The 17,504-nt window shown below is 31.0% G+C and overlaps 1 protein-coding gene across 2 annotated transcripts in view; it reads left to right on the forward strand.

The window, feature by feature from the left end:
* The window catches only part of LOC107446984 (glycine receptor subunit alpha-2), a 66,820-nt gene extending 49,917 nt beyond the window's left edge, over nt 1-16,903 (forward strand). The window contains exons 5-11 of one of the 2 annotated variants that reach the window (XM_087154788.1): nt 4,298-4,365; nt 5,192-5,427; nt 8,264-8,346; nt 9,181-9,315; nt 10,792-10,913; nt 14,469-14,693; nt 16,423-16,713. In XM_087154788.1, coding sequence (XP_087010914.1) covers nt 4,298-4,365; nt 5,192-5,427; nt 8,264-8,346; nt 9,181-9,315; nt 10,792-10,913; nt 14,469-14,693; nt 16,423-16,599 — 1,046 coding nt within the window. In that variant the 3' untranslated portion in view covers nt 16,600-16,713. Of the gene's footprint in view, nt 1-4,297; nt 4,366-5,191; nt 5,428-8,263; nt 8,347-9,180; nt 9,316-10,791; nt 10,914-14,468; nt 14,694-16,422 lie in introns of both variants that reach the window. The other variant, XM_087154789.1, reaches the window with a different exon arrangement.
* Nucleotides 16,904-17,504: the final 601 nt, after the last annotated feature.

The following is a 17,504-nucleotide window of genomic DNA, read 5'->3' on the forward strand; positions in this document are numbered from 1 at the left end:
ATAATACTTGACGAAGAGCTTCGTTTTCACCACCACATTCTAGAGTGCTCAAATAAAGCACTAAAAAAGCTCAACATCCTTAGGAGGCTTTGTGGCACAAAATGGGGTGCTGCACCAAAAACACTGAAAACTACTTACACAACTCTTATAAGACCGATAATGGAATATGCCACACCTGTATGGTCACACTCCTCCTCTACTTCAAGAGAGAGACTTGATAAAGTACAAGCAAAAGCTGCAAAAATAATGTCTGGTGCTGTCTCATCAACAAACAACTTAAGAATTCAAGAGGAATGCGGTTTGGTCCCTCTGGAAGAGAGGAGACAAATGTTAACTGTTAAATTTACAAATAATGCCCATAGTCTTGACGAGGGGCACATTTCACATCGTACTATTATAAACTGGAATAAGAAATCTAGACTCAAAAGGTCATCTCCCCTTCTGTTTGACAGGGCCATCAGAGAAAAAATTCACCTTAAACCCGAAGACTGTCTTATCAGAAACGAAACTCCCGCTATTGGAGTTGTTCCAGAGAATACGACAATCTGTCTAGAACTCATCGAGCCCTGCTCGAAAAAAGACCACGCGAATAAACTCAAGGAAATTGGGATGAAAACTATCGACTCTCTATCTGGCCTCAATCATGTCAGGGCTTTTACTGATGGATCTTCTGACTCCACCTTCACCAACGGAGGTGCGGGAGTGGTACTGCTCCTTCCTGATGATCAAAGACGAGAATTCGCAACTAGTGCTGGAAAAATCGCATCTAATTTTACAGCAGAATTGATAGCCATTTCTACGGCTATCGAAACGTACATCAATCTTGAACCTTCGGAGCAGCTTAGTGGTATCACCATCTTCAGCGACTGCAGGTCTGCCTTACAGGCCCTCAGCAAAGGTACCTCAAGCCTTGTCCTGAATATCATAGAACAACTTGGACAACTTCAGCGCCTCCGGAAAAATTGCTTCTTGCAGTGGATTCCCGCCCATGTGAACCTAGAGTTTAATGAAATAGCTGATTCCTTGGCTAAAAATGCCAGAGATCTAAATCAAAACTCAATCCCAACCACGTTGGCAGATGCAAATGCTTATGCAAAATCAAAACTATTCACCCCTTTAAAAATCAAAGACCAAGATCAAATAACTAATCTTGACATCGATAGGAAGACAGCCACTACTCTCATCAGACTAAGAACAAAACATCATAAAAACATGAAAATTTCTACAGATAAGACTAGAAAATATCAAAACTGTGGCAACTGTCTTAATGTGGAACTGACACCATATCATGTTTTTAACTGCCCTGCAGTCGCTGCAGGCCTTCACCTTTTAAACTACCCCACAGAAGAGGATTTGTATTCTTTTAATGCCATAGAAATAACAAAAACTATTCAAGCACACCATGAAATATGATTCTATAGAGGATACGACACCAACCAACCAGTAATAATTTTCTCCTCCATGAATATTCAATGAACAATGCTGTTGTACAATGCTACGATCGTACGTGTGAGATACCTTATCTTAAAATAGTGTTGCCCAGTTTCAATATATTGTACTTACCAATATATAATACAATATATTTTTCAATACATAGTACAAATTGTATCGAAAAATTTATTCCAATTCTGAAAATTTTAAACACGTTTCAGTCAGAGTCGAGTTCTCAAAAAAAGTCACGTGTTGCAGGCGGAGTAGAGCATTTCAAATACTTGTAGTTTTAATAATAATGGATGGATTTACTTTGGTAGGTTCGCTATAAAATCGATACAATCAGTAGTCCTCAAATTTGAATTTTTGTGATTTCTTGCTACAGGGTTTATCAAAGGCATTTTACTAATGAAACTGAATTGAAAGCCATTATCAACCGTTATGTAAATTAGGTAATTATTTCCATACATTTTGGACACTCTGTATGTAATTCAATTTTCTTTTCAAAGTCTATACTTTCAAAGTTCCTATACTAAAATTTGATTGATCCATTGGCAATTAGGAAAGATTTAATAGCATTGATTGAGAGTTCCCAACCTTTTTTGGATCTTCGCGCGAATTATAAGTCAAACAAAGCCCTTTACAATAATAATAATAATAAATCAATAATTTTTTGCCCTATTATAGATACTCTTAATATACTCTTTAGTATTTTGATTACTTCTATAATTATGCCTTTAAATTGTTAAAAATATACCTAAAGACTAATGCATTTATAAAAAATATTTCTTATTCTTTTTTTTTAGACATTTATTTGTCAGAGTTTACATAAAAATAAATTCAACACATCATTTTCACCTTAAATAACATACGTATTTTTCTTATCAAAAATGCGATCTAAGTGATATTGTTCATGAATGTAATCAAATCAATTTTTACAAATCATAGTCTGCGTTTCTTGATATTGCTTATATAGAGTGAAATAATCCAATACGATAATTATATTTTAAAAGTTAACTAGTTAACAATAGGAAATCTGAAAATGATTATAATTCAAAAATAATTTTGAAAACTCATAAATTATTCAAATAAATGAAATAAAACTCTAAAAATTTCGAATTATCCCTTCCAGTTGGTTTTTCTAAATATTCCATTCCCCTTTTCTAAGCGCTATTTACATCTGTTTTATTATACTCCCTATTAATTTATATTTTAAAAATTGCCTTTATTATTCTAATTATGTACGTAATATCAAATAATTAAAAAGTGTTAATGAATGAAACAATTTATTTATATTTCAATTAATTGCATTTATAAGTATATTTCATTTTTAAGTATAGTTCATTCACCAGGAGTTGGCACTTGGCTCCACGTTCATCACGTGGTATCCGACGATACTATTTCATTATTTTTGGGAGAAGAATATGAACAGTCCTGAACAAGGTTGCTATTTAGTGATCGTATAATAAAAATATTTATTTCGCAATCTTTATGTGCTGTGTTTTAACATTAAATGTTTCATAAATTTAATATTTCTCTCTTTTGAATGAATAGTTTGTCCTTTTTAAGACATTTTGCTGCAGTATGTTCAATTAGCTAGAGTGACGAGAAGTATAATAGCAGATGATAAAGCGAAGTAAGTGACTGAAAAATAATTCACTTTTTGCGTTTGGCGCGCATTAAGGGTTGTCTCAATTTTAAGAGCGGAGACGTTTCTTCTCTTACTCCCGCTCTGAAATAAACTCTTCGTCCTGGGAGGTGGAACCAAGTGCCAACTCTGGGTGAACGAACTATAGCAGATTTTATGAAAAATTAAGTTGAAAAAAAGAAAAGAAAGTGTCAGGACTACGCTCCTTTGGTGAGAAAAATCAAAATCAACTAGTTCTTACACACACTAACTGTGTTTAAATTTTCAAAGGCTTTTATATTTTGGTATTGGTAGGCCAATATGACTTATTATTTTAAAGATATACTACAAAATAGTCTTGCCTTTGTTAACGTATTGTCAAAATTTAAAATTTAAACAATTGTTTAATTAACAAAAATAGAGCAATTCTTTGTATAACCCAAATACCAACATAATAACATAAACTGTTTCAGACACAGGTGAGAAAAATTCCTTTTCACTGAACGGTAGCTTTTGCTACAATTTTTAAAAAAAATCATTTATGTTTTTCCCTCGATCATCTTTGTCTTAATCCTATGATCTCAGTAGTGTTAGCCTAATTTATCAACAATAGAAACTTTATCTGCGAGACACTCTTTATAAAGAGTGTCCCAAAACTCAGGGTACATACGTTAGGAGGGGATAGAAAACAACTAGACAAGGACAAATTATTATACAATCCATGGTCCGAATGCAAGTTGTAACGTGCTTGGACTTTTCTTTTGTGTCTGAACTTTTTCTTCTGGGGTCATATGAAGAGCCTCATCTACGACGATGGTCGCATGGATTCATCTGAAAACGTTGTTGCCAGGGTAGCTATACTGACCAGTTGCTATACTGACCAGGGTAGCTGTACTGTTGCCAGGGTATACTGACACCATATGCCTGATGTTTACGCTAATGTACGATAATGTTGGCGGCGTAATTTTGAGCAGTTCCCGTGATGAGTGTTGTTTAATTTCACTTGTTGAATAAAATATTTTTCTTCATTTTATTGGTTCATTTCATCTCTGTCTTGCTTCCTATCATTTCCTGACACAGCATTTTTCGTACTTTATCTCTTTCCGACTCCAGAGCAAATGTACCATGAGTTTTGGGATACCCTGTATACATACTTTACATAAAATCTTCTATAAGTTATAATTATTTAATATTTTTATAAATTTTAAAGCTTCGTACTGCTTAAATTTTTTCTTTCAGGAAAACCCACTAAAGTCTCGTTCCATGTTACAGTAATGGGTCTGGATTCAATTAATGAAGGCTCTATGGTAAGTAATATGACATCTGATGGTTAAGCTTCTTTTGATTAAATTAAATTTTGATTTTTGTTGGTAAAAATAAAAAAGTGCAATTTTAGCCGAAATTTAAGGACTGAACAGCTTTTGATAGCTTGGTTAAAGATGAAGTAATGAAAATAACGAGTTATTAAATATTTAAGGGAGGAAATAACAAAACTCTATGGAAGTTTATAGTATGTGTATAGTATTCTATAGAAGTGTAGAGTAGTTCTATAAAAGTGTCTAGCACTTTTGAGAAAGGAAGGACTGAGAAATTGCTGGAGAAAAGAGAAAGGAGCCGAGAGTTGATTATTGTAAACAACTTCACGTTTTGTCAGGTAATCAAATTTGTTTCGTTGTTTTTCATCCCATTTTCTTTTATTTATTCTAAATATTTCGATAGAGTTTTTGTTTCTTCCTTGCTTAAACATTAAATTAGGACTTCTAATGTGCATAATTCTTTAACTTCATTTCTGAAAAGGATTTTGAATACATATGCTATATATATATATATATATATATATATATATATATTGAGGGTGATGATTGCGAAAATGAATAGTATTAGTATGATTGTAATAAATTGTGTTACAAATATATTCATATAAAATGTTGAGACTGATTTAAATAATGATCAAATAGTATCGCAAAACTCTGGAAAATCATCACTTGAGTAGATCAGGGAATGTTTGGGACAAGAATGACTTTTACAAAAAAAAAAAAAAAATCTTCATTTGCTCTGATCGATTCTTATAAGCATTTTTTAAAAAATCATTTTAATTCTAAAAACTGATATGACCATTTCTCAAAATTATAGACTTACGCTGCAGATATATTTTTTGCTCAAACCTGGACAGATCATCGATTGCGTTTACCTGAAAACATGACACCTGAAAATATGACATATCGTCTTTTGGAAGTAGAATGGTTGGAAAATATGTGGAGACCTGATTCTTATTTTAAGAATGCAAAATCTGTAACATTTCAAACGATGACAATTCCTAACCATTATGTTTGGCTTTATCAAGATAAAAATATTCTCTATATGGTTAAGTAAGTACAAATATAATTTATTTATTAACTGAAATTATATGTTTGTGAACGCCACTTTTAATTTTACATTCATACTTTCAATGATGCTACTATAACGGTATTTGTTTCCACGGCTCTTTCAAAAAACACAAAAATTCTAAAAATCTTCCATTAGTCCATTTAACTATGTTTCGACAGCAACTGTTGTTGTCTAAATCTTCGACCGTATCTCGAGTGCTGAAGTTGGAGGGGGCCCCATTATTTCAGGGCTAAAGAGAATAGAAGGGCTGGTTCACTCCTTTGAAGTATCTCTCGCCGCGCCGATCCTCCGACGTCACTCTAGTGACGTCACTTTGGTGCAAAGCTCGCACTTTTACTTCAAGAACGGAGCGTTTGGCCTTACCAGCTCTAACTAATATTGGATCATTTCTTTTTGCGATATATTCTAAGACATTTGTTATTTTCTACAATGACTTTCCTCAGTTTTTGCAGTGAATTTACAAGAATTTAAAACTATTATCGAAATGCCAGTTTGCGCGATTGCAACTTGCAAAAATTCTGATACAAAAACAAAAGGAAAAAGTATAATTTTTCGCGTGTTCCCTAAAGTAAATGAACAACTATGTAAAGAATGGATTCCGAAATAACACAGCTAATATAAAACAGCAATACGTTCATTCTGTCGTAAAGAACTTTTATAAAAATTCATTATCTAAATAGAAACCGCCTCGTTACTTCATAAAGAAATAGGCAGGTGAAAAGAATTAAAAAATGGATAAAGTCAAAGAAAATTAAAATGAAAATAAAAAGTATAAATAAAATATATAGTATATAGTTGAAATTCTCCTAATTTCATAACATATTTTTTAATGTAGTTATTCTAAATATTTATGATTTTTTTAAAAAATTATATTCTCTTCAATTTAAATATCTATAAATTATATCATCGTAAATTTAAATGTCTATAAACAATTGTAAAATTTCTAATGTCATTATGAACCTAAATTATTATTTTGTTTCAATAATTAGCGTTTAAGGTTGATGTTTCCTAATGATTAAGTATGAACAAATTGCTATTAACGACATATTTTAAAATCAGGGATTCTAAATTTAACTTAACTTATCGTTATAAAAGAATATGTAGATAAAAAAAAGTGTCGATATATGCCCTCATTTTTCTTAATAGTTTAAGTTAAAACTGAACTTTTTAAAATAAAGTATTTATCGTGTCATTTTCACCAACTAGCAAAACATTTTTATAAGTTTAAAATGGTATTTTTTTTAATATAATAACCAAGAAAGTTTTTTTTTGAACTATGTTTATGAACGGAAATAATGTGAAACCAGAAAAAGTCTAACTTATTTTTACAAAGCGAAAGATGCAAAGTTATCATAATATCTTTGCTTGCGATCTCCGAGATCTGTGGACACAGTGACGTCATGAGGAGGGAAATCGTAGCTTCAGCTCTAAGAGCGGAGTGAACTAGCCCTTCTATTCTCTTTAGCCCTGCCATTATTTACCTTGCGATAGTAAAAATTTTTAAATATTTGAAAAAGATTTCGAACTACTTTTTTTCTTCCTTTTCTCTGTTTATTTATTTATTATTTTTTTGCAAAGCGAAACAAAAATTTCTGTTCGATTCTAGAATTGTTTTTTCTTTTAAAGTGATTGTTTTTTTTTAAGTGAAGTGAAAACTATACCAATCAAATTAAAAAAAGCAAGTGAACTTTTGAATCTGATAGGTGCAATTTTCGGGGTCGTTTGTAAGCACACGCAGTAAGATATGTTCTGTAAAAAAATTACATTTCGGAAATGTATATAGTGCTCAAAATGTTTGATGTAGCTGAAAAGCTAAGTAATTAAAGTAAATATTATATATATTTTAAAAGAACGAAATCTTTTAAATAGTCTTTACTTAATTTCAAGTGGTTTGTAAAATTGTGAATAATAAATGAGATTATATTTCTTTATAGCATTGTCTAACATATTTTATAATCTGGTAAGTAAAGGAAGCAGTCTAAGAAGCAAATAATTATGTTCACGCTATAAAAAGAGGGGCTTATTGAGTTTACTTACGTTTTAATTGAATAAAGACACTTTTAAATAAGTAACTTAAGTTATTACGAATGGAAACTTCTCTTACTGTTAACTAATCTAATGTAACTTCTCTTACTGTTAACTAATCTAATGTAACTTCTCTTACTGTAAACTCCTCTTACTGTAAACATAACAAATATGTATCCCTTTTTGTACGTATGAATATATACATTTTTTACGTTCTTGCTATCAAAGCAGTGTACTTAACAAATCTATTGTCATAATATTTTTCAAGTGCTAATGAAGAATTGTGTACTCACTTATTAAATGGAACTATTTTATCAATAACTTTTTTGATGAATGCATCAAAGATAAACGTAATGCAAATTAGCTGCAAATCCTCTCCTTTTTTAAAAAGTCTTTTTAGAATTAAAGCCGGTCACGTTTTTTTGGCCTAACAATGACATGAAAACACTCTGGCATTAACCTTGTGAAAAGGTGAGTTTCCTAAAATATTTTTTCCAACTAAAGCACTGCATCCTGCATTCGCGCTGGGGATGACCCAAGAGGGAGGTTCTCATGGTCTTCCTCTCCATGTAACGCAAATGCTGGCTAGTTCCATCAAAAAAAGTCTTCCACGAAGGCAAATTTCTCCAATACTTGATCCAAGAGTTCCCTTGCCTTCTGGATTGGGTACAAAATTACAAGGCTAAGGAGTTGAACATTAGTAGTGGTAAACCCAAAAATTGGGTCGGCTGTTTAACGACGGTTGTATGAAATAAAATATTGCATTCTATTGAAAATTGTTTTTGCTTACAGATTAACATTGACTTTATCTTGTGCCATGAATTTTGCTACATATCCACATGATACTCAAAAATGTTCTCTGCAGATGGAAAGTTGTAAGTTTTATCTATATTTTTTTAAAAATTTGTTGCTAAAATAGGCTATAAAATGATTTTTAAAAGCATATCTCATCGATTTTACATTAATTTAACAGATTCTACATGCATGCATAATTATTTTTCATGTTTTCAAAGGTGAGCTTATGATATGATACGAATTAATATCGAAAGAAAGAAAAATAATAAATAAAATAAGCAATTTAGGTGAAATATTTTCTTACTTATAAAGATACTTGGTTGAAAATACATGCTCTTTTCAGATACTTAAGATAAACTACATTTATACGTTCGAAGAAAACGGGTCTCGACTTCTAAGAAAAGCTTAATGATTCTTTGTCTTGAAGACATTTGAATTGAACTGTGAGTAAATTTTATAAAAAGAAAACATTTATTGATGATCACACATGCTTTTTACAAATAAAGAGAATTAATAAAAATAAACACCATTTCGTTGTTTCATGGATCAACCTATCTTTTTCACTTCAATTCAATTCTTTTTCAGCTTACTTCATTTACAGTTCAATAAAGTAATTAACGTGTGCGTGGTTTTTCAACCTTAAGTATTTAAATAATTTAATAAGCATAAATAAAGAGTTTGATGAGAAACTTTTACCAGGCTTAATTTTATTAGAAATAGGAAATAATTTATTAGACTATAAAGAAACAACCTAGGAAGGCTTGTCTACAAATAAGCAGGACACAAAGCTTGTTATCTAATTGTTTGTTCAATTGTACTGGTAGTATAACCCACAAGCTATTTTAAAACCGAGGAAATATGGGTTGACTACATTGACTATGTTACTTTATATAAATCATAAATTTTTTTCCCAGTGTCTTATACTACGGATGATCTTTTATTTGATTGGGAAGAAATTACACCCTTAGTCGTTGATGAAAATATTGAACTTCCTCAACTAGATTTGATCAAAACAGAACGTGGAGACTGTACACAAGTTTATTCCACTGGTAAATATAATTTTTGCTCCTTCTTTCTTTCCGTTTTTTTTTAAATTTTTCTATTATACATCATATATTAGAATATTTAAACTGAATCGAATAATTTGTTAAAAAAATATTTTTAAATCTTGTCGTTCATTTTACCAAACATTTTGCACGTCAATTATAAATAGCTAATAACATGCAATTCTACCACCTATTAGCGATGAAAGTTTGGTAACTTTAACTCCTCTTGATAGTTGAGAAATAGCTTTTTTGTGAAAGAGAGAAAGAATCATGATTAGAGAAACTAACATGAAACTCTTTTTTTCCTTAAGAATTGAACATCGTAATCTCCATATTTATATAATCGTAATCTCCATTAAACAACTTCCGAATCGATCAAAATAATTCACAACACTGTATTTTTTTTTGAATTTGACTCACACAAAGTCATTAACCTTCATAGAGTTGGTGTTGACAGGAAGTTCCAAATTTAATTCTGTTATTCACGTTCATTAAAAAAACAGACAAACATGCGTAGCTTTTGCTGCGCGTTTTTTTATTTATTTATTTATTTTATTTTGACAGAAATACGTTTCAGATAGCAGATTTCTGCTGCATGGACAAGCACAGATACAATTCAAGTTGAAACAATTTTATGATAACGAGTTAACTTGATGAAAAATTATCCGAAAGGAGAGCACACTTAGAGATATTTCCCTCATGGGAGCAATATAAACAACTCACAAATGTTCTGTTTTAGTTATATACGGCAATAAATAAATATATATTAAAAACTTTGTTTTCTCCTTTAATTCAGCTATATTGAATTATATTATTTTAGCAAACATGAGGAAACATATCGTTTAAAAAATGTTAAAACCTTCAAAAAGTGGATTAGTATAAAGTTAAATTGCTTACTTGAGATTGAAAGCACTAATTTTCTTGGTATTTCTTTTTATAAAATGGTTTAGAAGATAAATAACATCAAATGTGGCACACCAATTCTTCCATTTTAAGTTGAATGGAATGAATGTCTACACTAGCCAAATGAAAACATCCGTTTCTTAACCTAATAAAGTTAACATCACAGTAGGTAAAATAAACAGTATAACCTTTTGTTGAAATGATGAAAATAAAATAAAAGAGAAAATTTGAAAGTTACTTTTAAAAAAAAAAAACCTTCCCTTGCAAGTATTCACAGTATGATTAGGCAACTGCATATGAAATCGTACCTCAGTGTTGCTAATCTACGATATCTCCCAAAGAAGATTTGACCAATAAATAAAAAAGGTTATTTAAGATGTCATGTCTATACTATAGTCCCCTTCTCTTACACGTGGTCATAATAATATAATGATAATAATTAACCAAATTTATCTAGATTCGAGCATTTTTAAAAATTGCAAAATATGAATTAAAAATTTCCTTATTACCGCGTGAAAGTTTTTAAATTTTTTACTTCGACAAGTAAAGTGTCTTATAAGTTTTATTCTTTTTAAGGGAATTTTACATGTCTGCAAGTAGTTTTTACTCTAAGAAGAAGGCTTGGCTATTACTTATTTCATACTTATATACCAACATGTTTGATTGTCATAATGTCTTGGGTATCTTTTTGGATTAAGGTAAGATAATATTTTCATAAAAGGAAGTGAACTGTACATATAAACAAAATGTGGAGCACCTTCAAAACTTTTAAACTAATGATCAGATTTTCAGGAACCAAGGTACAATCTAATGATTCAATCTAATTAACATGATTATTAATTTGTGCGGATTATATTTTAAGTTACGAAATAAAACTTCAAAGCATATTTTAACTGAATATACAAGTATTTTTTCGTTAGATTATGATTTTGAGTTTCAAAATATGGGAAGTAGCTGTAATCTGGAAAATATGTTTCAGCCAGAAATTTGGTATGAAGTTTGGGCCTCTTAATTTTAATCTACCTTTTTTTTTTTTTTAATATTTCGCCACATCTTTGATACTGTTATGGCGAATCAAAAACAAAAATTGCATGAAATTATAATACTTGATTCGAAGATAATTCGATACAAAAATTAATTTATATTAATTTGTTAATATGTGATCCGAAATGGTGGAAACAATTTTGAATAATAAAACATACCTATTTTTAAGCAACTTTAAGCAATGTTATTTTCAAAGATAAATAAAAAAAGCTTTAACGTAATCGGTCAAGCAGTTTTTGGGTAATAAAAATTTAAAAAGAGTCGTATTTATAAGTTTTCATTTTTCAAGAGCTATTCGACCGATTGCAACCGAATTTTTTATCTTGTAATTTGAAATTAAATAGTTCAAAATGTCATAAAATTACTACATTATTTAATTGGCCAATTAAAATTTTTTTGACTGTTATAATATTAAATCATTAAAAAAGATACGACGTAATTATGAAAAATTATTTTTTTTCGCATGGCATCATCTTTAGTTAACTGAGCTTTATAATCATGTGCAAATTATTTTTAGTAAGTTTCATATATTTAATTCCATAACCATCGTTGAAAAGTCGACCCAATTTTTGATTCTACGACTACTAATGTTCAACTCCGTAGTCTTGCAATTTTGAACCTAATCCAGAAAACAAGGGATCTCCTGGGAGAAATTTGATTTCATGTAGGACTTATTTTGCTTTAATCAACCCGAATTTGCGTTACACCGAGAGGAAACCATGAAAAACTTCTATGATTAGGCAAGGGGACTCCAGCCATTGATCTTTCTATCTATTTTACGTCAGCTATGTATGGTTAGTGCGAGCCGGATGTGGAATTCAGGCATCACTGGGAGGGATTCGAACCCGGAGCGCTCTATCCCCTAAGCCACCACGGTTTTATCCAAAATATATTGAAAATTGTGGCCTTCTCTTAGTTTGAAAATCCTTATTTATCTGAAAAAAGGTATCCCGAAAACAAAATGTAGAGTTTTCACTCACAAATTTATTAGCATATGTACGACGAATCAAACCATTAAGCTTGATAGCATTTTAGTGTCTGCCATAAATTTTAACTCTATCCATTTACAAGAAGTAGAAAAAGTCACCCTGAACATAATTTTTTTTCTAATGGCTGGATTTTCCCATTCTGAAAGGCAATCGTAGTGTTAACCTTAAATATGCTACGGAATTAGAACTTATTATCAATTAAGTTTCGGAATCGGAACAGATACATATTTCTTCTGATTAAACGTTATTCTTTTGAATTTGGGTTTTTTAACATAAATATACTGGAAGATAACAGAGGTTAGCAGCAATCTGAACCTATGGTCCTTAAAATTTTCGCAGAAATGTCGAAAGTTTTGGGCCCCTTAATTTTAATTTCTCTTTTTGCGGTTTTTGTCATATCTCTAAAACTTATAGTGTAATTCAAAAAATGTTTAAATCCACTTATGAAAGTTGTTTACCCAACGATAAATACATGGAAAAAGTAGTTTTTACTTATTTTAAGTTATTTGATTTAATATTATTTTAAAAAACTTTGAATTACAAGCAATGTGGGTAAATTTTTAAATCTTTTTAAACTATGTGGTTTTAAATGATGATTTAAACAAGCCGTGTTTTCCAAACTATTTTGGAGCCCATCTAAGCCTTCATAAAATGTCCCTCCAATATATATTTTTTTATTGTCCTCTTAATACATAATTTTCATAATATAAAAGATTACTATTGCTAAAGATGGGTTCAATTCAAATTACTAAAGATAGGTTTTATGAAGAAAATACTATGAAATTATGACACTGTAAGTAAGTTTTCAAAATATATAATGGAGAACTGAAACAAAATCATGTAAGATATATTTATTGTATTTCTTAGTAATTATTTATCATTTAAATTCAGTAAGATCCTTGCACTTGTTGCCAAGAGATTTAATGAAAGGTTTCACCCTATTTGTGGCGGGTTCAACTTCACCCTAAAATCTCCCCGTTTTGTTAAAGCCAATTTTTTTTCTTATAATTTGCGGCATCATTTTAATTACATATTTAATTGCATCTGAATATTTATTTTTGGTTCCCTCCCAAAGCCTTTGTATGGTGAGCTACATATTGCAAAATAATAAATTTTATTTTATTAGTTTTCTGACGTTTTGTTTTAGGTTTCATAGCATTAGCAATAGAAGGAAAATAGTTGTCAAGACATTTTTCTCGGAATCAATCGTAAAGCACTTACGTTGTTTTTTCATTTGCACGGCAGTATATATATTGACCAAAATTCTACTCAGAAGTATGAGAAGAGACAAAAACAATTTCGGAGTACTACGACCCCCCCTCCTATTAAATAATTAGGAAGGCGGTCACAAACGCAATTAAGATGTGCAAGTAGGTGATAGAGAACGTGTAGAAAACTGGTTCAAAAGACTACTGTAAAACTTAATTTTTTCTTTTAAAAGTGTTCTGTAAACTTGTCTTAATGTAAAAAATTATAATTTTTTGTGTGACCTGTCTCAGTTTAGTCTCTTAAACATGTCGGGATTACGTTTGCTACCCACCATTTATTCCTTCATGATTTTTTCTAGTTATCATGTTTTTGATCTATTACATATACACTGGTGTACGAAATTAATGGAATTTACAGACTTGGTACAGGACCGATTTTAATGAAATTTGATATGTACATACATTGATACAATACAAAACAAATAACTATTCAGCAATTGTAATATACCCTCATGATCGTACGTAGCACTCGGAGTCAGAAGGTATGGCTACAGGACAATTCAGGACAATTACCACAGGAACTAATAGACTGGCTTATTTCAAGTATGAAATCACGCTGTAAGATCTGTATATCTGTAAGGGGGCTACCATACCCTCTATTAGCCCATTTAATTGTTTTTTATGCAACTGCTGTTTCATACCTTCAGACTCCAACGAGTGTTATGCATGATCATGCGTATGTATTACAATTGTTGAATGATTATTTGTTTTGTATTGTATCAATGTATGTAGATATCAAATTTCATTGAAACCGTTCCAGTAGTTCCAGAGGTAATCGACCAAGTCTGCAAATTCCCTTAATTTCGTACCCCAGAGTAGATTATTAAACAATCACCCTGTAAGCAGTTAATTTTTGTATGGATTTGCTGTTGGTTTCTGCTTAAGGATGCCCAATTGGAAGGAACTATCACTACATACATGTAAGTTTTGATGTATTCATTTTATATTCTAGCCAGAAGCTGTACCAGCACGAGTTACGTTAGGAGTGACAAGCCTATTGACTCTTTCCACGCAGCATGCTAAGAGTCAATCTGCATTGCCACCTGTATCCTACATAAAAGCAATCGATATTTTTATGTCAAGTTGCACATTTTTTGTTTTCTTATCACTTATGGAGTATGCTTTGGTCAATATTGTACTCGATGATGAAGCAGAAACCTTGAAACAAATGACAAATGTGAGTACTTTATTTGTGTTAAGTAAAAAACAATGCAAATAATCTATAAACTTTAACCGTTGACGTTTTAGGGTCAAGCTAATTATCATATTATAATTTTTGTTGTTATATACAGGATGTTTATATACTTTTAGAATCTTTATCAAACATATCGCCGAAAAATGTACACATTGGGGGTTACAAATTAATATTTAAACGAGGAAAAACAAACATGGTATCAAAATCAGACTGTGGAAAATGGCGAGTGTACGAATTATCACCTGTCTGTTTGTGCTTTAAAACTGAGAGAAGTTAAAAGGCGATCATATCAACTTCAATTGAACAAAAATTTAGAAGAAAGGCAGTTATCTGTAGGGTCTGTATTTTATTTCAAAGTTAGCGGTCAAAAATTAATAAGAAATAAATAAGGATCATTGCAATTAATTTGGATTGGAAAATTTAATTTAATTATCTAAATAGGAGAAGCTGAAACGTCTCTGCAACGAAATGTTAACGGTGTCTTGCTTCGGTGTAATGGAATAAGTTTGGGACTAAAGTTAAACCAAATAAAAAATTATGAATTATAATAAAAAATTATAATAGATTTAAAACTCCGCCTTGCGTTGTATTGCAGCATTTATGGTCTGTGTTTTATTTGAAATTAATGAATTATTAATTTACATTGATAAGGAATTTTTTAATTTTAGGAAAACAAAATGGTCTTCAATTATTTTGATTAGAGGATATGTAAGTGAAAACACGAAACAAATATGTCTCGAATGGCTAAAGAAGCCGGTACCTCCAAAGAAAGAAAATGTTTGAAAAAAGACTTAATGTTAGCAGTCAAAAATTAATAAAAAATAAATATGGACAATTACATTGGATTGTTTTGCGCATTAGGCAAAAAGTGTTAAATTTTAATATCTAAAAAAAGAAGTCGAAACGGCTCAGGAAGGAGGGCCGAAGTGTCCTGCTTCGAATTCAAAAGTGAACTGATCGTAAAAGACACTGTTCCCAGTAGAAGTCAAGCATCACTTGCTGCTGTCAGTAATCGGGTGGGTGACCACTTTTATCAGCCTGCCTAGGGTGGGCGGTATAGGTTTTCATTAAATTTTTCTACCATAAAGTGCTCGACTTCGAGTGCTGGTCGTCAGGCTGCCAAAGCAGGGGAGCAATCTCCTCAGCAGAGAATCAAAATTGCGATGGCATGTCTTCGAATCATTCTCAGGGATGTTTTCCCAGACCCGCAGTGGGCTCGTTAAGACGTGGTTCCCAGCAGATCGCTGACATCACTGGCTGTGGTCAGTGTACGGGTGGGTGACCACTTGGATCAGTCTACGTAGGGACCGAGGGTGTACGGTATTAGTCCTCGTTAAACTGTTCTACCGTAAAGGTCGTCGGTCTGCCGAAGCGAGTGTGCCATCTCCTCTGCAGAGGATCAAAATTGTGATGTCATGTCTTCGGATCATCCTCAGGGATGTTTCCCAGACCATCGCCAATAGCCCATTGTGCAGCTCTAGTGCGACGTAAATGAACTACAACAGAGATGTTTCCCACACCCAAGCCATTTGCCCACTGTGCAGTTCCAGTGCGACGTAAATTCAAAAGTAACAGAATAAGTTTGGGTTTAATGTAGAACCAAATTAAAATGTATAAATTTTGAAGCTATGGGCGCTGTATTGCAACATTCATGATTTGTGTTTTACTTGAAATTAATGAATTATATTAATAAAGAATTTTTGAATTTTAGGAAAACAAAATGGTCTTCAATTTGCAACCACGCCTCATGAACGCTGTCCAGAAACGACGGCTATTAGCTCATATGATTGATCGAATCTCAAGAATACTCTTCCCTCTCATATTTGTACTTTTAAATATATGGTACTGGGTGTATTACACCCAATATCAATATCTAAGTATTGCTTAGATATTGATAGAACATTATAACAATGGATAGAACAATGCAAAAAAATATTGTATATTCAGGATAGTGGGAAGTGAAAAAAATATTTTAAAATTGCATAGTTTTCATTTTGAAAAATTTATTTTCGTTTTGCAATATCGATAATCATAGTCACATAAATATTAGATGTTGAATATAAAGAAAACTTTTTATAAAATATATTCAATGCTTGATTTGTAAAAATTGAGGAATTATAAGAAACCCCAGAAATTTTTTCAATATGCATCTTGAAATTCTATTATTTACATAAAATATATTGAAGTAAAAATATTTGTCTTGTTTTATTTATTTTCAAATAGTGTGAGTTTGAAAAAAAATTACAAATAATTTCTATGTTACATTTTGGCTAATGAAAGGGCTCGATTTACCATAATTATGACAATCTGATATGTTCTAAATATCAGAAATATTGGACTCCTTTCTTTCAAACAAAAATTGACAGCATGTTAGCAGGTCACTATAATGAGAATATATAAAAATAAAAGAAATAAATACTTGTAATTAAAATTACTCGCGATGTTTTGATAAAACGATATTATAAATGAAATTTTCAAAACATTTGAATTGGAAGCTTAATAAAAAGTGGCATTGCTTTATTTCATTTAATAGCGTAGCATTTAATTACATAATATTTAATTACATTAGATACTAGATCTTTAATAAATACAAAAGTTTTTGACACTTAAGTTTTCTCTAGTAAACACTTGTGTTAGTAAAAGTTTTGAGCTAAACATAAGTAGTAAGTTTGAAAAAGTAAAGCTCACATATTTGGATTAAATAAATTAAAAAGAAAAATTCATTTGTACTAAGAGTTGTACTAAGAAAAATTAGTACTAAGAAAAATTGGCACTAAGAAAAATTAGTACTAA

Source organism: Parasteatoda tepidariorum, chromosome 11 (genome assembly GCF_982258835.1).
Source record: "Parasteatoda tepidariorum strain Cologne lab strain chromosome 11, Ptep-v5.0, whole genome shotgun sequence".
NCBI classification, from domain to species: Eukaryota; Metazoa; Arthropoda; class Arachnida; order Araneae; family Theridiidae; genus Parasteatoda; species Parasteatoda tepidariorum.